Here is a 17,239-nt window from a genome sequence, read left to right as displayed (position 1 = left end):
TATTTATTTGCTAGGCACCTATGCTGCTACAGTCATGTCTGGCTCTGAAAGGCTTCCAAACTTTACAAATTGTAATCATTAAAAGCAGAAACTTTATCCCAAGAAAATTCCCCTATGTCAAGGGACCCACGGAACCCTTTGCCTACATTTAGGCAACAAAAATGAAAAGCACAGGTACAGTATAAATGGTACCTTGCTCAATAGTAGTAACTGTGAGAGGGATCTTGGGAGTCCTAATGGACAACCATTTAAATATGAGCCAGCAGTGTGCAGCAGCTGCCAAAAAAGCCAACACAGTTCTAGGCTGCATCAACAGAGGGATAGAATCAAGATCAAGTGAAATGTTAATACCACTTTATAATGCCTTGGTAAGGCCACACTTGGAATACTGCATTCAGTTTTGGTCGCCACGATGTAGAAAAGATGTGGAGACTCTAGAAAGAGTGCAGAGAAGAGCAACAAAGATGATTAGGGGACTGGAGACTAAAACATATGAAGAACGGTTGCAGGAACTAGGTATGTCTAGTTTAATGAAAAGAAGGACTAGGGGAGACATGATAGCATTGTTCCAATATCTCAGGGGTTGCCACAAAGAAGAGGGAGTCAAACTATTCTCCAAGGCACCTGAGGGTAGAACAAGAAGCAATGGGTGGAAACTAATCAAGGAGAGAAGCAACTTAGAACTGAGGAGAAATTTCCTGACAGTTAGAACAATTAATCAGTGGAACAGCTTGCGTCCAGAAGTTGTGAATGCCCCAACACTGGAAGTCTTTAAGAAGATGTTGAATAGCCATTTGTCTGGAACGGTATAGGGTTTCCTTCCTAGGCAGGGGGTTGGACTAGAAGACCTCCAAGTTCCCTTCCAAGTCTGCTATTGTAAGCTTGTAAACCCATATCCAAAATTGCACACTAATGCACACTCAGAGAGACAACCATTCAGGATCCAAAGTTCTACTGAGAACAATCGGGTCTTGATGGCTTTATGGAAAGCTAACAGGATCAGGACCCATCTGATACCAAAAGAACATTCTTCTGGAGAAGGGACAGGCAGTGACTGATGTCCAAGGCTGAAAGATTAATGATGGTGCTGTCTTCACCCATTTACCCAGCCCTACCTCGCCATTGATTCATCGATTTAAAACCAGCCATGATAGGCTAGAATGGGTTTTCTTTCCCATTTATTTATTTATTTATTTATTTATTTATTTATTTATTTATTTCATCAAGTATGAATTAGATAACAGATACAAGTATAGATTTGATTATGAATGCATGAAATGAATACGAAAACAAGGGAATATTAGGACAGGGACGGTAGGCACGCTGGGGTGCTTATGCACACGTTCTTAGGAATGGGGTGAGGTCGGTAGTAGACAGTCTTAAGATTAAAGTTTTGGGGGTTTGGGGAAGAAACCACAGAGTCAGGTAGTGCATTTCAGGCATTGCTACCTATGCTTGGATGAAGGTTGCAAAGACTTCATGCTCCCACCATTTGCCTGCCTTTTAAAAATGTTCCTCCTTATAACTTATTCATTTGATGGTGACTTATGATCTTCTTTCTTCCTGCTCTCAAACATACTTCCTCCTGACCTTGTGCCTTCAACAACAAATACTCTTGGTTTCACAGTAGAAGAACCCGGCAAATCATTCAGCCAATTATTATTATTATTATTATTATTATTATTATTATTATTATTATTATTATTATTATTATTATTATTATTATTATTTATTAAATTTCTAGACCGCCCCCTCTCCCCGGAGGGACTCGGGGCGGTGTACAGGCATAAATTTAAAACATATAAACAATCAAACACATAAGTAAAAATCAAATTAAAACAGCCCCTGTACAATTTATGAAAATTAAAAAATTTGTCTGGAAATTTGCCAAGCCAGCTAACCAATAAAAATAAATGAAAGAAGGGAGGGGAGAACTATTCATTTTAAAAGTGGATTAGAGGAAAGAGGGGTGAATCGTTCAACGGTAAAAGTAGATTAGGGAACCGGGATTTTTTTGTTTGTTTGTTTGTTTGTTTGAATTAGGAAAGAAAGCCCAATGGATTTTAAATGTAGTTTGAGAGCAGTTTATTTTAAATGAAGGTTTTAAAGGTATGTGAAACATGCTTGGTAGGAATGTGCTTTTGGACTATATAAGAGTTGCTATCCTCTCATGCAAGTCCGGGGGTCAACCTCGTCAATTTACTCTCAGTGGATTTCAGCAAGAATTAACAATAAAACATTCATGGTACAATACCCAAGACTAAAAAATTATATAAAAAATTATAACCACAAAATAGATCAAGAAATCTAAAATCAATTGACAGAAATGAATAGATAGGGCACTCAAGGTTCATAATTTCTCTTAATTCAATTTTTAATAATATCCTAGAGCTAAGTAAGCTGAGAGCTGCACAAATTCCAAGGAAAGGGGTGTTTAAAAGCACCTGCACCAGAGTAGTGAAACAAAGCCCTTGAACCTCTCTGCCCCCCCACCCCGCCTCCTGGGGAATAATTAGGAAATTCTACCAGGTAAGTAGACAAGTTGGGTTGAAGAAACAGCTCTGAGGATACCTTAATGCCAAGACATGGGACTTTGAAATTAACACTTTGAATTGCCAATGGAAGCGGATGGGTGCATGCAGGTGGAGCACAAAGATGCAATAAAAGAAGGGAGAAAAAAGAAGGCCTGTGGCCTCCTTAAGCAAAAAGAATATAGCAACAACACTCCATGTCATTGCAGCTGCCCACTCCCTCTTCCCATGTTGCAGGATCTGCTTTGTGTGCTTATTGATGATGGTGGATTTCTGGTGATCTCCAATCAAGAAGATTACAAATATCAGGTGAGCTATTTTGTCTTATAAAAAAAATAGGGATACTTGCTTCATTTCACAGTGATACTTATGTAATTACCAAACTTAGTTTTCAATATTCTAATATTGACTGTTTACTTAGTACAATTCATTCACTGATTATTGTTTTCTCATATTTATGTATCAAATGTATGACTGATAACATTCTTACAAACAGCAACGTGATGTAGATATTACTGATGATTGTTCTTGTCTCCTTTTCCATATTCAGGTCGGAAAGTTCTTCAGTGAAGTGGATGCCCATTTGATGTCTGCTCTCTACAACAATTCATTCTTCACACAGAAAGAATCCTATGACTTTCAATCTGTCTGCGCTCCAGAAGCTCCAAGCAACACAGGAAGTGCACCACGTGGGGTCTATGTGGTGAGTCAGGATTCCATGCTATCAGCTCTTACCGGATTGAAGCATTGCATATACATGTGTAAATATGTTTCACATCACTGAACGGCAGGTATTTAAATTTAGAAAGTAGCCAGTGAAGGGGGAAGGAGGTAACCTTCTTGCCCTCTAAAAATATAAATCGGAAGCCATTCCATTTGACTAAGGAAGATACTGAAGAGGATACATTCATAGAGATTTTAAAGTTCTAGGTGTCTCAACTGATAGTTGAGACAACTAGAACTTTAAAATCTCTATGAATGACCAAAACAAATCAGCAAGGAAGAGTGCATGCTACTTCCCCTCTTGAGTTAAAAGAAGGATATTTGTCACAAATTGTGCTAGACTAACTTTATCAGCTTTTGGATGGATTTATTAACTTAGTAGACCAATCCAAACTGCCAAACTTATTTTTAAGCAGGAGGGCCAACTTCCATCTATCCCCTTTTTTGGCACTGGTAAAGTTTCCTGTTGTTCTTCTCTGATTGTATGAGACCTTACACAAGTGATCCTATTGCTATTCCTTCTCCATTCTTCTATTCAGTTGTTTTTAAGAGTATGTTGCTTCACCACAGTGCCCTTCTGGACACAAACATGTAGTGACATGGCTGATCACTGTAAAACAAAATAATCATTTACAGGTATTTGATAACCTTGCAGGACTCCAGAAGGGAGGGGTGGCAAAGACAAGCATTGCAGAAGAGATATAGCAAAACGTCTAGCACTATTTGAGGGCCAGAATCCATACATGTGAATGTGTAAGTGATGAAGCACTGATAGTGGTTAGAAAAGGGCAACACTGATGTAACAAGCCTCATGGATAACATCTGGATTGTATAGCTGTCCTCTTCAAATAGGCACCTACTATATTTACCAAGACTGGCCATTCTGATCATCCAAGGGAATTCTAACTTGGAGTAGCCCAGCACTAATGGAGAAAGAAAATTAGGGATTATTTATTTATTTATTTATTCTTCGCATTTCTAAACCGCCCCCTCTCCCAAAAAGGGACTCGGGGCAGTGTACAGTCCACACAATAAATAACAGATGAAATACAAATATAAACATAAATATACGTATATATGTGGAGGAGGTTAAAATTAAGAGTACTGTACAGAAGAATAAATATGGCTCTAAAAGCCCTAAAATCAATTAAAATTAAAACATTAAAAACATTACCCTTAAAATAACCAGTTGAGAGTATACTTCCAGGAGTTCATAGTTGTAACATTTATAATTATGCCAGGCCAGCTAGTCGGAACAGGTGAGTCTTCAATTTTTGTCGGAAGGAGCGGAAGTCCAAGGTGGTTCTAATGTTGGGGGGGGAGGTCGTTCCAGAGGGTTGGGCCCATCACAGAGAAGGCTCTACTCCTTGGCGCCGCCCGCTGACATTGCCTAGTGGACGGCACCTGGAGAAGGCCCTCCCTGTGAGAGCGGATTGGCCGCAGGGATGTATGTGGGAGGATGCGATCCCGCAAATAACTAGGCCCTGTGCCATGGAGCGCTTTAAAGATAGGATTGGCATTTACACCATTAACACACAAGAAACAGCAGTTCACTGGGCTTGGATTTCCCAGCATTCCCTTCCTAGTAACAGTTGTGTTCTGTTTAAAAGCATACTTCTTTATTTCTTTATATTTAGCCAACCATGGCAGATTTCTTGAACCTGGCTTGGTGGAGCTCAGCAGCTGCATGGTGAGTTTCTTTTTTCTCTACTCTTCTTCTCTTCTCTTCTCTTATAGTTGATGAGATAAGCTACAGAACATGATGTAAAACATATGAACCATTCTAGGATAGATCTCACAACCTGTTACCGAAATATTAGTGGAATTATTTAAAATGGTCATTTTATTGGGGTTTTTTTACATTTCCCTAGAAATCTACAAATATTTTTTTTGTATTTTCAGTTTTTTGTTTTCGACTTCGAGATGTCAAAAAAAATTAATTCAAGGAACCTATTTTGTGTTGTGACATGCAGCTGTTTTCTTTTACAGTCACCTGATTGTTATTTCTTTCCACAAGGTCTCTATTTCAGCAGTTCTTGTATGGATTAGCCTATAATAGCTGGTTTCAAACAGGTAACAATCCCTATTTGTATTTTTTTTTCAGCCCCCAAAAGATGAAATGGCAGGAGGAAGCATTATAAATTAACTGTAGCTGGATTAATATAGGAAGTGAAAATAAGAGTAAATGTTATCTGACTTTCAGTTGCTCCTTCATTACCATGGGACTGAATATGTTACCGAAATTGCTTGCTTGCTACAACTGAATGGTTCGGGTCTCTAAAAAGCTTCCCCCATCTTTGTGTCTTTAAACGTGAGAAGCAGATTGTGACCTAGTTATTATGAGTGCAGCTTCAGGGGGCTTTAGGGGCACAAACATAAACTCTGCACACATAAATCTTCACCAAAGCATACTCCAATAAATCTGATCTATCATGACAAAAAAAAAAGAGTGGAGCCATCAATAAGTTGCTAAATTGACCTTCTGCAGTGGGAAAAAAATAGCAGATGTAAGTCAATTTCACAAGGTAGATTAGTTGGGCAAGGGAACACATCAAGCTTTAATGTAGATTAGTAGAGGATGGCAGAACAAAAAAGCAATAACAAGGTTGATAGAGAAAAAAAACTCTTGAGATTTACCCATGCTGGCTAAGGAATTCTGGGAGTTGAAATCCACACATATTCAAGTTATCAAGGTTGAGAAACGCTGCTCTAGACTGAGCAGAGAAATGTTATACTTCTACAATAAAATAAAAAGTATCTACATAGATGAGAAAAAACAAATAGTAAGGCAAAAGAGAAATATAAGATAAATTGTTGAATTTTCCCCAGTACATTCTTCTACATCTCCCATACATCCTATTATAAGTAGCATTTGGCACAAGCACAAATTGACAGTCAATCCAGCCAGATGAACTCCTTTTTAGACAATGTAGGGAAGATTTTTTTAAAATGTCATGGTTTTATTTATGACTCATTATATGTGCTATGTGTCCAAACAGAGGATGTTTCAGCAGACAACATGGAATCCAAGGAGACCAGCTGCATTATGAAGCAAACCCAATACTATTTTAGTTCTGTTAACTATACCTACAACACCATCATTGACTGTGGAAATTGCTCTAGGTTAGTTCAAAGAGCCCCTCTTGTTAGTAAACATTGTAAAACACTGATTCTTCAGCTCAGTCCTTATAACTACAGGAGGGGAATGACCTTCTCCATCCTCAACAAGATGGGCGACAAGGATGGATGGATGGAAATGATGATGGATGGGTGGATGGATATGATAGATGGTGGATAGATAGTAGATGATAGATAGATGATAGATAGATAGATAGATAGATAGATAGATAGATAGATAGATAGATAGATAGATAGATAGATGATAGATAGATAGATGATAGATAGATAGATAGATAGATAGATAGATAGATAGAGAGATAGAGAGATAGAGAGATAGAGAGATAGATGATAGATAGATGATAGATAGATAGATAGATAGATGATAGATAGATAGATAGATAGATAGATAGATAGATAGATAGATAGATAGATAGATTTGAACGAGGTAGCTATGATGGCTGCTTCAGAAGCTGAAGCTCTTTACTAAGAAAAAAAATCCTACTCCCAAAGCACTTCTTTGCGGAGCACAACTCTACAAATTATGAAGGATAGGATAACAGGATAGCAGTACTTCATCTTCTTCTCTCTCTTTTTCTCCAGGCTGTTCCATGCACAAAGGCTTGCTGGGTCTAATCTTCTGTTTGTTGTAGCAGAAAAGCCAATATGCAATCAGTGTGAATCCACAAAACTTCTCCAAGCAGAGATAAAAGGTATTGGTAATCAATTGTGTTCCAAATCAGTCACAATATAATAGATGGTATGACTATTATTGACTGGTGTTTTTTCTGTTGTATTTTTTTATAAGCATTACTTGAGATACATTTGCCATAAGTAGTTTGATGTTCTGATTATCACAAATAGTTTAAAATACAATAATCTGAGCTCAAATCCATTACAATTTTGTAAACGATGTAAATAAATGTAAAAACGAATTTTGTAACAATTTAAGACAAGCTACATTATTTTAGACCAAAGGGCATCTGGTCCAACAATCTATACCTGTAGTAGTGGACTCCCTGGTGTTCGCTGAACTTAGTTGTTTGCCTGCAGACATTTTATTACCCAGCTAGGTAACATCAGTGTTCAAGATACATATCTTCTCTTCTATTATACCTGCAATAACGAAACAGGTCTATGGAAAATCCACAACAGACCATAAACACATTCATTTTCTCCAACTCATCTTCCATAGCCAGTGATACTCAGAGATACATTACATCAGATAGTAGAAGTAATCCAGAATTGTCATGACTAATTGACAACTAGTCAATGATGAACTTCTTTGGCTCCATTCCTCTTTTTTTCCATCCAAAGCGCAGTGAGTTGCTGGAGAGAGCTACTTATGGCTCAGTGGTTAGAGTTACGGCGCAGTGGTTACAATGCAGTATTGCAGGCCACTTCTGATGATTGCCGGCTGCCTGCAATTTGGCAATTCAAATCCCACCAAGCTCAAGGCTGACTCAGCCTTCCTTGATGGGTAAAACGAGGACCCAGATTGTTGGGGGCAATAGGCTGATTCTGTAAAACACTGAGAAATGAAATGAAATGAAATTTAATTTGTTAGCCGCACCCTCTCCAAAAGGACTCGGGGCGGCGTACAATAAAACACATACAATATACATATATATACAATACATATACAAATACAAATAAACACATACACATACATGTACCTGGAGGAGGTAACACTCATAAAATATATATAAAAATAAAATTAAAATAGCTATTTAAAACACCCTCAGTTAAAATTGAGAGTGGGCTGTAAAGCACTATAAAGTGGTATGTAAGTCTAAGTGCTATTACTACTTTCCAGTGCTCTCCTATTCCTGTGTTAAGGCAACCCAACAATCAGCTGAGCAATATACTTTTATGCATTACATTTTTTTGTGTATGACAAGGTGCCAGAGTCAAACAAGAGGCCATCTAGTGCCCAACAGATGTTATTTACTCCTTGTTTAGATTTTTTTAAATTTCTATATGAGCCCATTTAAATATGGTGGAAATTGAGAATTTTTACAAAAATAGTACATTCACCTTTTTTTTCCTCCCACCAGCTACCATTTACATTGATACAACTACAGATTTTAGGGAGAGGAAAACAAAAACAAGAGAGTAAGGAAGAACAAAAACCAATCACAGATGTAGGACTGTCTGGTATTTGAAAATGTAAAACAAGAATTCAGTTGGCATAGCAGTTCGATATTTGGAGATAATTTAATGAGTTTGTCAAGGTTCCGACTGACGAACCCAAACAAGCAGGCACTGTTGAGACGATCCAAACTCTTAATGCAAAGCCTTATTGAGAACATCGTTTTGGCACGGACTGAAGCAAAACCCGCTGTAGGGAATTCCAAGGAAACTCGCCATAATTAAAGTATAGAATCCTGCCTCCTCCTCCTCCCCCCCATTTGTGTAGGTCACATTGTCCACTTAGGTGTCCAGGTGTTGTTGTGGGAAGATCTGGTGAACACCAGCTGAAATGTCCTTGGTTCTCACAAGACCATTTCTTGTTATCATCCGGAATGCGCCTTCCAGTCTCTCCCTCCCTTCCCCCTGGTCTGCTGGCAAGCTGCAAAACAGTGAAAATGAAAGCAGTTTGAATACACTTCAAAGCTTGGCACTCTTAGTATTTGTATTCTATTTTTTAATCTTTTTTTTAAAATAGTTTTATCATAGAGAATAAAACAAGCCTATTTTTTAATCTTCTAATTCACATTGTTTTAATCTAATGTTCTTTATCTTCTGCTTCATTTGCTTGATGATGCAAAGCTCCTCCAGGGGATCGCAATCAATGTGAGCTAGTAGAGAAGCCACGTTACCGAAAGGGTCCCCGCGTCTGTTTTGATTATAACATAACTGTAAGTAAAAGGAGAGATAACTAATGCAAATACACACACACACACACCAGTGGTGGACCAATTTTTTTACTACCGGTTCGCCCACGCCTGACACTCCTGGGTGGGTGGGCGGAGCCTCCCACCACCACTACTACCGGTTCGTCCAATATATATATGAAGAAAAGGGGGGAAATGAAAGGGAAAAGCTGTAAAGCTGGTTCCAGTCGTTCTAAATACATTTGATTGTGCCTCTGCCTTTAGAAAATATTCACTTTTAACTGACAGAACGAGGGTTATCTTGAACCACTAATACAGCTATTCTCTTTTTCCCGCTTGTGAATTCTTTCTATTTTCTAAAGAAAATAATAGAAGAGAAAGAGAACTGTGCATGACAAGAGGCATAGTAATGTCTGCAACCAATGCAATTTTGATGAGTTATTGTATGTATACATGATAAAAGACCATTGAAAGAACCTCTGAAAATTAATTCTTAAATAAAATGCTGCCAAAAAAAATGGCATGAATTTTAACTTTTCTTAATATTGGTCTGGATGTCCTTTTAACCTCACTGTGCTTTGTTCTTTATCCTGAAAGAGTACAATTTATCTTTTCCCGCTAATGAATCTATGAAACTAAGCTTATTCCAGAATCCTAGATATTCAAAGCTGTTCTAATAGAACAAGAAATAGAGAAGAAAAGGCCTTGGATAATGCACAGATGTATTTGCATGAACATTTTGCTTAAAAAAAACAAAATCTAAAAATACATATAGCGAGTTTCAGCAAAAGCAAGTATCCTTAAAGAAACCTCTCTCTCTTTCTCTTCCTCTCTTGTTTCTCTAGGAAGACACCTCGGATTGTGGCAGAGGGGCCTCTTTTAGACCTTCCTTGAATATCTTGTTATGCTTGCAGTTGCTCCTTCTCTATTTGACTGCAAGTCACCATTCGCTACCCTTGGCATTTTGCCTTTGAAACGCCCATTTAGCTTAACCCATCCTTTTTATTTTATGCACATCATCATCCCCTCCAGACTTGCTAGAGGATGACTTCTGCCTAGTCCCATCAATTTTGGCTGCACCTTGGCATTCACTCATGAGGATTGTTGCTTTCTTTACTCAGAAATCCAGAAGTTGTTCTTGGTTTTTTTTTTTTTAATCCTTTTCCTCCATCAATCCTTGCCTTTCCAGTGTCTCGGCATAGCAGATTGTGCTAAAGAGAGCTTTGAGATGACAAGGGGAAGCATGGACCACCGTGATCTTCTCCACACAGGGAGCATTCTTGAGCTTTGATTCATTGTTCCCCTTTCCACTCATTGAGCTGTTGGCCAAATACAAAGAACATGGCCCCATGATTTTATTTTTCCATTGAATCTGTGGAATTCTGGGAGACTTTGTTAGTTTTCTTGTGAAGGACTTTTATTATGGTTTTAAAAGTATTTAATCAACAATACTGATGATACTATTTTGTCTGAAACAATGTACCTTCCCATTCCAATAATGAAAACTGCAGAAACAACACCGATTACTATAACCGAAAAAATGGAGACGACTTGCCAAATTGATTCTGTAACCTAGCAAATCTTTCAGCCAATTCCAGTAGCTTTTCAGACTCAAAGTAATCTTACAAGATCACCCCAATATCATTCCACCCAATTTACTATGAGTTTTCCAAGGCCACCGTTATCTCTGCCTTTCAATAGGTGGATCCCATCTCCAATCAATGATGAATTATTTTCATCCGAAACAATTTAATCTAGATCTTTCTACATCTGATTTTGAAGCACTTACCCTGAGAGATTATAGTATTTATTGTCAGCCAAGAAAGAAACATACACAAATGCAGAGGATATCACTTGAACGTTAAGGTCAGCATTATTCATTTAAACTACTTATTCTCTAAAGAGGACTTGAAAACCAAGCAGGGCAGAAAGAAGAGGGTGTGAAGATCCTTTTGTATACCATTCCAGTAATCCATGTATGGTTGGAGGATGCAGCAACTGAGACAATCTTTTAAAAATGAATAGCAAGATAGAATGCAATTATGGTTTAAATCCAGCAGCCCCTTAATTATTTTCTTGCTTCCCCACTTCTCATTTGAACCAACTGGAAAAAAACCCCAATATGAGCTATTTTAAGAGCTGTTCTACTCCCCAAACCACGAGGAAGACTTCAGTTGGTAGCTCTGCAGTATCCAATCTTTAAACTAAGCCAATTATTGAGTTGGCTTAGACAAAGATGAAGTCTTTTTTTTCTTCAGTTTCTTTTCTTCTAAACTACGGAATATTTTCCACCCTAGTGGAGGCAGCACTGTGTGCCAAACCAATCCATGAAGATGATTGCCAAAGTTTTTCTTCTTAGGCTTTGTGCAGAAACCTAACTACACTCTTTGGTGTCCATGTACTTGATCTCTGGGGAAGTGAAAATGTTCTACTTCACAATAATGGCTATTAAACTATCTGCCACTAAGCTCAGATCCCACAAAGTACCTCTGATGACCCTGCAAGCATATATTTCATGTCTGGAATTATTTTAAGTGGTTGTAACAATTGAAGAATTAAAAGAAAGTCTAATGCTATAATTCATCAACTGGAGTCCTTTAAAAAAAAGGCCTGTTTTTAAGATTTGTCTTGAGCAGGTTACTAGTCTTTGTGCCTATTTACTAGTGCACATATGGCAATAAATATACCTTGCTACACATTATGAAATGAAAATGCCTGCAGTCCCCTGACAATTCCAGAAGATCCTTCTCATCCGCCAAATATGCCCCACTGCACTGCCTCTACACTTGAAATAGCCAGCAAAGTGAGAAGAATTCCATTCTGTTTTGTTTTGTTTTGTTCCTGCTTGATGTTGTAGGAGAACCTTCTGGACAATACGGGGAACGGCAGAACAGTATGATGCAACTTCATCAGGGAGAAACTGTTGGTTGCCACACCAAAAACTGCATGGTTTTCCCCCCTCTGGCACAAGGGTGATTGCAATTACAAAAGCCTACTAAAATATTATGCGCAGTGATGCACTCATTTCAACTTCCTATGCTCAGTTCTTTAATCCAAACTTCTTTTAATACAAACATGCCACCTGTTATGAATTATTCAAATGCTATGAATTTCATGTGCTTTGTTACAAGAAAATCTGGAAAGCAAACTGTAGGTCATTACTTTAACCTGAAGATTTCTAAAGAGGAAGACAATCCACTTTGATTAACAACTTCAGATTATGTTTGAATCAAACATTCTGTGGTCTTAGTGTCGTGATTTAGTACTAAACCAGAATTTTTGAGAAAAGTCTCCTGATCTCAACTTACATCTTAATACAACCTCTGCCATTTACAATGGCCCACCAGTTGTTTAATTGCAAACAATAGTGCAGCTTGGAAGGTATACAATTGTTGAATGCAACCCATTCCTCAGCCAATACTGGAGGCATATCAGACAAAATTATTTACTGATGTTCTTAGAAATAAGATTTCTGTGGTCCTCATAATATAATCTAAAGAGTCGAAAGCATAATTGCTGTAATAATTATGGCTGCAAAGTGCAAACATGTGGTGCTTGGACCTATTGTAGAAAAAAATACTTGACAAATCTGGAAGTAGAACCAAGAGTGCACTTGCTTACTTTTCAGTAAACTTTGCTCTTGAGACTAGGAAATTCTTAATCTCTCAAAAACTAACTTAATTCAAATTCCTTCGTGTGCATTGGCTTTGTATAGATTTCTACAGAAGCAAACTGGGAGATTATAAATACATAACTAACTACATAACTGTTATAAATCTAGCTAATTCTGATGTATGGTAAAGATAGCACCATTATTCCTTGGGTATACTACCAGTAATAATCAATTGTACTGGTTGTGAATAGACTCTCAGAATCTCCCTGGTCTCTTCTGAGCAGAAACTACAAAATTGTGCCAAATTATGTGATTGTTTTGTGATGTGGGCAACTGTCTATAGTGTGCTTGTTGAAAACCCCCAAATTCATTCCACATTAGTCTGAGTAAAACCTCTTGTCTTCCTTATGCCACTTTGTCTGTGACTGTTTGGCTAGTGCTCTGGAGCCAGTATATATTCATCAGCAACAGATATTCAGAGAAGGAAAAATTTAGAGCACAAAAAGCATACACAGAAATGATATTGTACCTGAAGTGCTTCTCATTCATACAAGAAGCTGATTGGATAACATGGCCTTTCCCTGCTTTTGAATACTTTACCATTAATGGCCATGACATACCTCTTGGTCAACCACAAGACTCTTTGTTCTTGCTCAATTATCCAAGCTCAAAACTAAAATTTGCTGGGGTTGAATTGGTATTCATTTCATCTTTGACTTTTGGCCGGTGCCTTCCAAGATGTTGGGGGTTGTTTTGTTTTGTTTTAACATACCCAATGAAATTTTATAGTCACAATGAAGCACATTTAGTTGTTTACATACATATACATACAGATGTGTTTATGTATGTAATAACCAAAGACAGATTTTAAAAAACATACCTTAAGTGATTCACAATGGTGCAAGTATATCTTGCAATTCTATGGGTTGTTGTTTTTTCCTTCCTTGAGGTGAGTCTGTTTCCAGATATCCTTATTTTAAGAGGACATTTATGTCGCAAATTAAAGCACTGCTTGGGTCCTCTGGCTTCTTTCTTTTTCATCCTACCTTTAGAATTGCTTGCTTTAAAATACATTTTTAAAACTCCAATCATGCATATCTTTAAAATGATAATAATAACGATGATAATAGTTGTTCTAAGTCTGAAATGCCAAGAAATCTGGAGGCAGCAGGGGGAAAGATGATTTAGTTGCATTCCAGGTTCTAGCCAGTGGCTGCTATGCCCAGGCAGCTTTTGTTACAAACATATAGAACTGGTTTCTCCTGAGCTTGGTCCAGATTGGATAAATCACTGAATTGATATACCTCTGTTGCCATGAGAGATCATGACTATCAACCTTCAGAACGAGTGTTTTTCTGGGAAAGCAAAGCAAAGCTCTTGGAGAGGAAAATATGAGCAATGCTGATAACAGAGCTAGCTGCAGTTGACCACTTATGGAACAGTATTATCCTTTCTAAATAATTTGTTCAGCTTAAGTTGGAGTGCATTCACCTTCAGTCTTGGTAAAAGTCTCATCATTTTTTAATGTCTAGGTGCAATTCTAGCCAAATAACTCCCTCACCATTAGTTGATTCTAGACTCCAGTTCAGAAGGGAAGGGAGATGGCAGAATGGAGAATACTGGAAGTGAAACATCAAAACGGACCCACAGCAGAAGACATATTGAGCTTAGCAAAGTGTAGATATTGCCTTGATTACTACATACCAAATGTGATTCAGCCTCTTCATTTATCAGTCAGGGAATCACTGAGTACCATGTCAGAGAAATGCTGCCCTGCCTCCAATTACTTCAGTTGTGATATATGCAAAAACCACTGGTTAGAAAAGAATGTTCTGCTATTTACCTATATGTTCAATGGTAATCCTTTCTCACATTTTCACAACTAGTACAAAAAGGAAGCAAAGTTCTGAGCAAACTTTTCCAGAGTTAGAGAATCCGCATTTGGAAGATGAAACTATGGCCCATTTTTCAACCCAGGTTGATGATTCCAATTTTTGGAGAGGGGATTGGGGTGGGCGAGATCGATCTTTGTGCATGAGCTAATCATATTGCAATATGTGCAGGTCTGGACAGAAATACTTTGCTCATTCCCTGCTATTGTAGCAAAATTTGCCTTCTGAAAATGAGCTCTTCAGATGTATATGTAAATATAAGTTGAGTTAGGCAACAACCAATCTCTTTTGAAATGGTTGTGTAAACAGGAACTGGAATGTTCATTTCACATAATTTGTGTTATCTGCAGCTTATCTTAGAGTCTGAATGGTTGGTGCTATGTCCCAGTCAGAATCACTTGTATATTGTCATTAAGTCTTCCTCCAGTCTTCCCCCCCCCCCCCCCACTGATGATGGATGATGCTGATATTGATTGATAGGGGAAGATATGTTGGGAAATAGGAAGCCAAGAGCATGACCGTTTTGCTTCAGTCACCTGAGGAAATCAGAAGTTGCACAGGCTGTATGAAAAAAACAAGCAAGAAACAGAATGACATTATTATCCAAAGCTGTTAAAGCAGAAATACAGTTCTTAAAAAAAAGTAAAATATGATGAGACTAGAAGAATTAAAATGATTATTCAATTGACATGATAATCTCATGTAATTATTAACCATGCAAAGAATTATGAACTTGGATTAAGCCAATTTCCTGAATTCAGAGAAGTAGGTAAATGTAGGGAAAAAAGTAGGAAAAATGCTTTGGAGAAAATGAATCTTCAAAAAAGAATCTCTAGAGAGAAAGGGACTCTTATTTTGACCTTGTCAATCCCATTTAGAAACTTTCTTTCTAGAAAAAGTGAACTGTGTAAAAATAAATCCCATTAGCCCTATGTGCTGATTTCTTCCTATAAAGACATATTAGCAGAGGTGAAAATGTAATCATTTTTCAAACCACCTAACATGCCTAATTCCTTTTAAAATCAGTTTGGACAAAATTTGTGGCAGGGTAGAGAGGTAGGAAAGGGGAGATCTATGATCTTGACAAGATCTTGAAAATTTGATTCCAAAGTCAAGGGACAAGGAGGCGATTCACTGATAATGACAAGGTTAAAGGTCATTTTGCTTGTAGCTTTTTAGTGTGTGTTTGGTTATGTATATGGGAACTGTGCTTTGACCAGATGGCTGGCTGTGTTACCAGGAGTGTATGTAAATCTGTAGTCTAGTTGGGTGCTGCTCATCTGAGAAAAAAATGAAAAATATACATATCTATAAATATATATTATATTTTAAGTTAAGAAAATAAAATAAAATGTCAAGTTGCTCTTCTTATAGCTGCTTGAATCCTATTCCTATCATTCTTCATTTAAAAAGCTTTCTTTCAATAATTCATTTTTTGTTACATTAATTTTGTTTTGTACAGAAGAGTTGAACAATTTTAAAGAAGACTAAAATCTTTGTAAAATATTGTGTGTGTGATTCCTTGTAAAATATTTTCAAATTGTTTATTACAGAGGATCAATTATTAAATAATGTTCATATTTTCACTTCAAATGCAGTGGGTTTTTTTCTTGATTATTCAATGGTAAAAACAGATGGACAGAAAAAAATTCTTATAATTTGACAATTGCTGTTCCTGTTGCTCAAGATATAATTTTACTGAATGAAACAAAAAAATAAGACTCAATAGTTTTGCAATCTATTTGAAGTTTATTGTAAGATTTCTGAAATGGGGCTTAATTTATGGTCCTCTGTTGGTTCCATATTTGAACAACAGTTATAAAGCTTTCTGTTTTTCTTCTTACCATCAACAAGCTTTGCAGCCATAGCTTTTTTCCCTTACTAATAACATAGACAGAAACAGAAATAGGCAATAGAATTATATATAACATGATCTTCTAACAATTCTCCATCAGTCTATAACACAAAACACTGAAAGAGTTGCCTTTAAGCAATTTCAAATTGTTTTCCTTTGATATTTCTATCAAAAGTAAGAGCATCCTACTCATTGTCTTTTCCAGAGACTATGCCATGTGCTGAAGGTTAATATTTGCAAGTCTGTGCCTTTTGTTTATAAGCAAACTTTTTTAATGTACATTTCCATTTATACATATTTGCCAAACATGGCTGATTATATCACTGATGAATATAAAAGAATATGGTTTCAAAATGTAAATACGTCATATGATTAAACACTTTCAGAAAACAGAACCTCTGGGGTTATTTTTTTTTTTTTACATATTCCAAAAGAAAGGCCATTTTGTAAAGTTTGAGTTAAACTGTCGTCAGCTTTGCAGATAAGCATGTGGAAAATGTTTGATTAATATATATGCATAAACAAAGTTGTCTGTTATTTTTAACATACCAGTGTCCTGAACAGGCATGATGGAGATGGCAATTATTATCCATTTTACAATTTCCTGGTCTGGTTGTCACATAGAGACAGAAATGAAGAATACAAATACCTAAATAAAATACTTAAAACTA

At 37.0% G+C, this 17,239-nt stretch overlaps 1 protein-coding gene across 2 annotated transcripts in view; it reads left to right on the top strand.

The window, feature by feature from the left end:
* The window catches only part of CACNA2D2 (calcium voltage-gated channel auxiliary subunit alpha2delta 2), a 677,428-nt gene that overhangs the window by 654,026 nt on the left and 6,163 nt on the right, over window positions 1-17,239 (top strand). The window contains exons 31-38 of one of the 2 annotated variants that reach the window (XM_081936758.1): window positions 2,769-2,840; window positions 3,082-3,234; window positions 4,892-4,944; window positions 5,272-5,327; window positions 6,254-6,377; window positions 6,975-7,084; window positions 9,144-9,232; window positions 10,054-12,904. In XM_081936758.1, coding sequence (XP_081792884.1) covers window positions 2,769-2,840; window positions 3,082-3,234; window positions 4,892-4,944; window positions 5,272-5,327; window positions 6,254-6,377; window positions 6,975-7,084; window positions 9,144-9,232; window positions 10,054-10,182 — 786 coding nt within the window. In that variant the 3' untranslated portion in view covers window positions 10,183-12,904. Of the gene's footprint in view, window positions 1-2,768; window positions 2,841-3,081; window positions 3,235-4,891; window positions 4,945-5,271; window positions 5,328-6,253; window positions 6,378-6,974; window positions 7,085-9,143; window positions 9,233-10,053; window positions 12,905-17,239 lie in introns of those variants that run through there. The other variant, XM_081936759.1, reaches the window with a different exon arrangement.

Source organism: Natrix helvetica, assembly GCF_964273705.1.
Source record: "Natrix helvetica genome assembly, chromosome: 1".
Classification (NCBI taxonomy): Eukaryota; Metazoa; Chordata; class Lepidosauria; order Squamata; family Natricidae; genus Natrix; species Natrix helvetica.
This window is presented reverse-complemented; position numbering and strand designations above follow the sequence as displayed.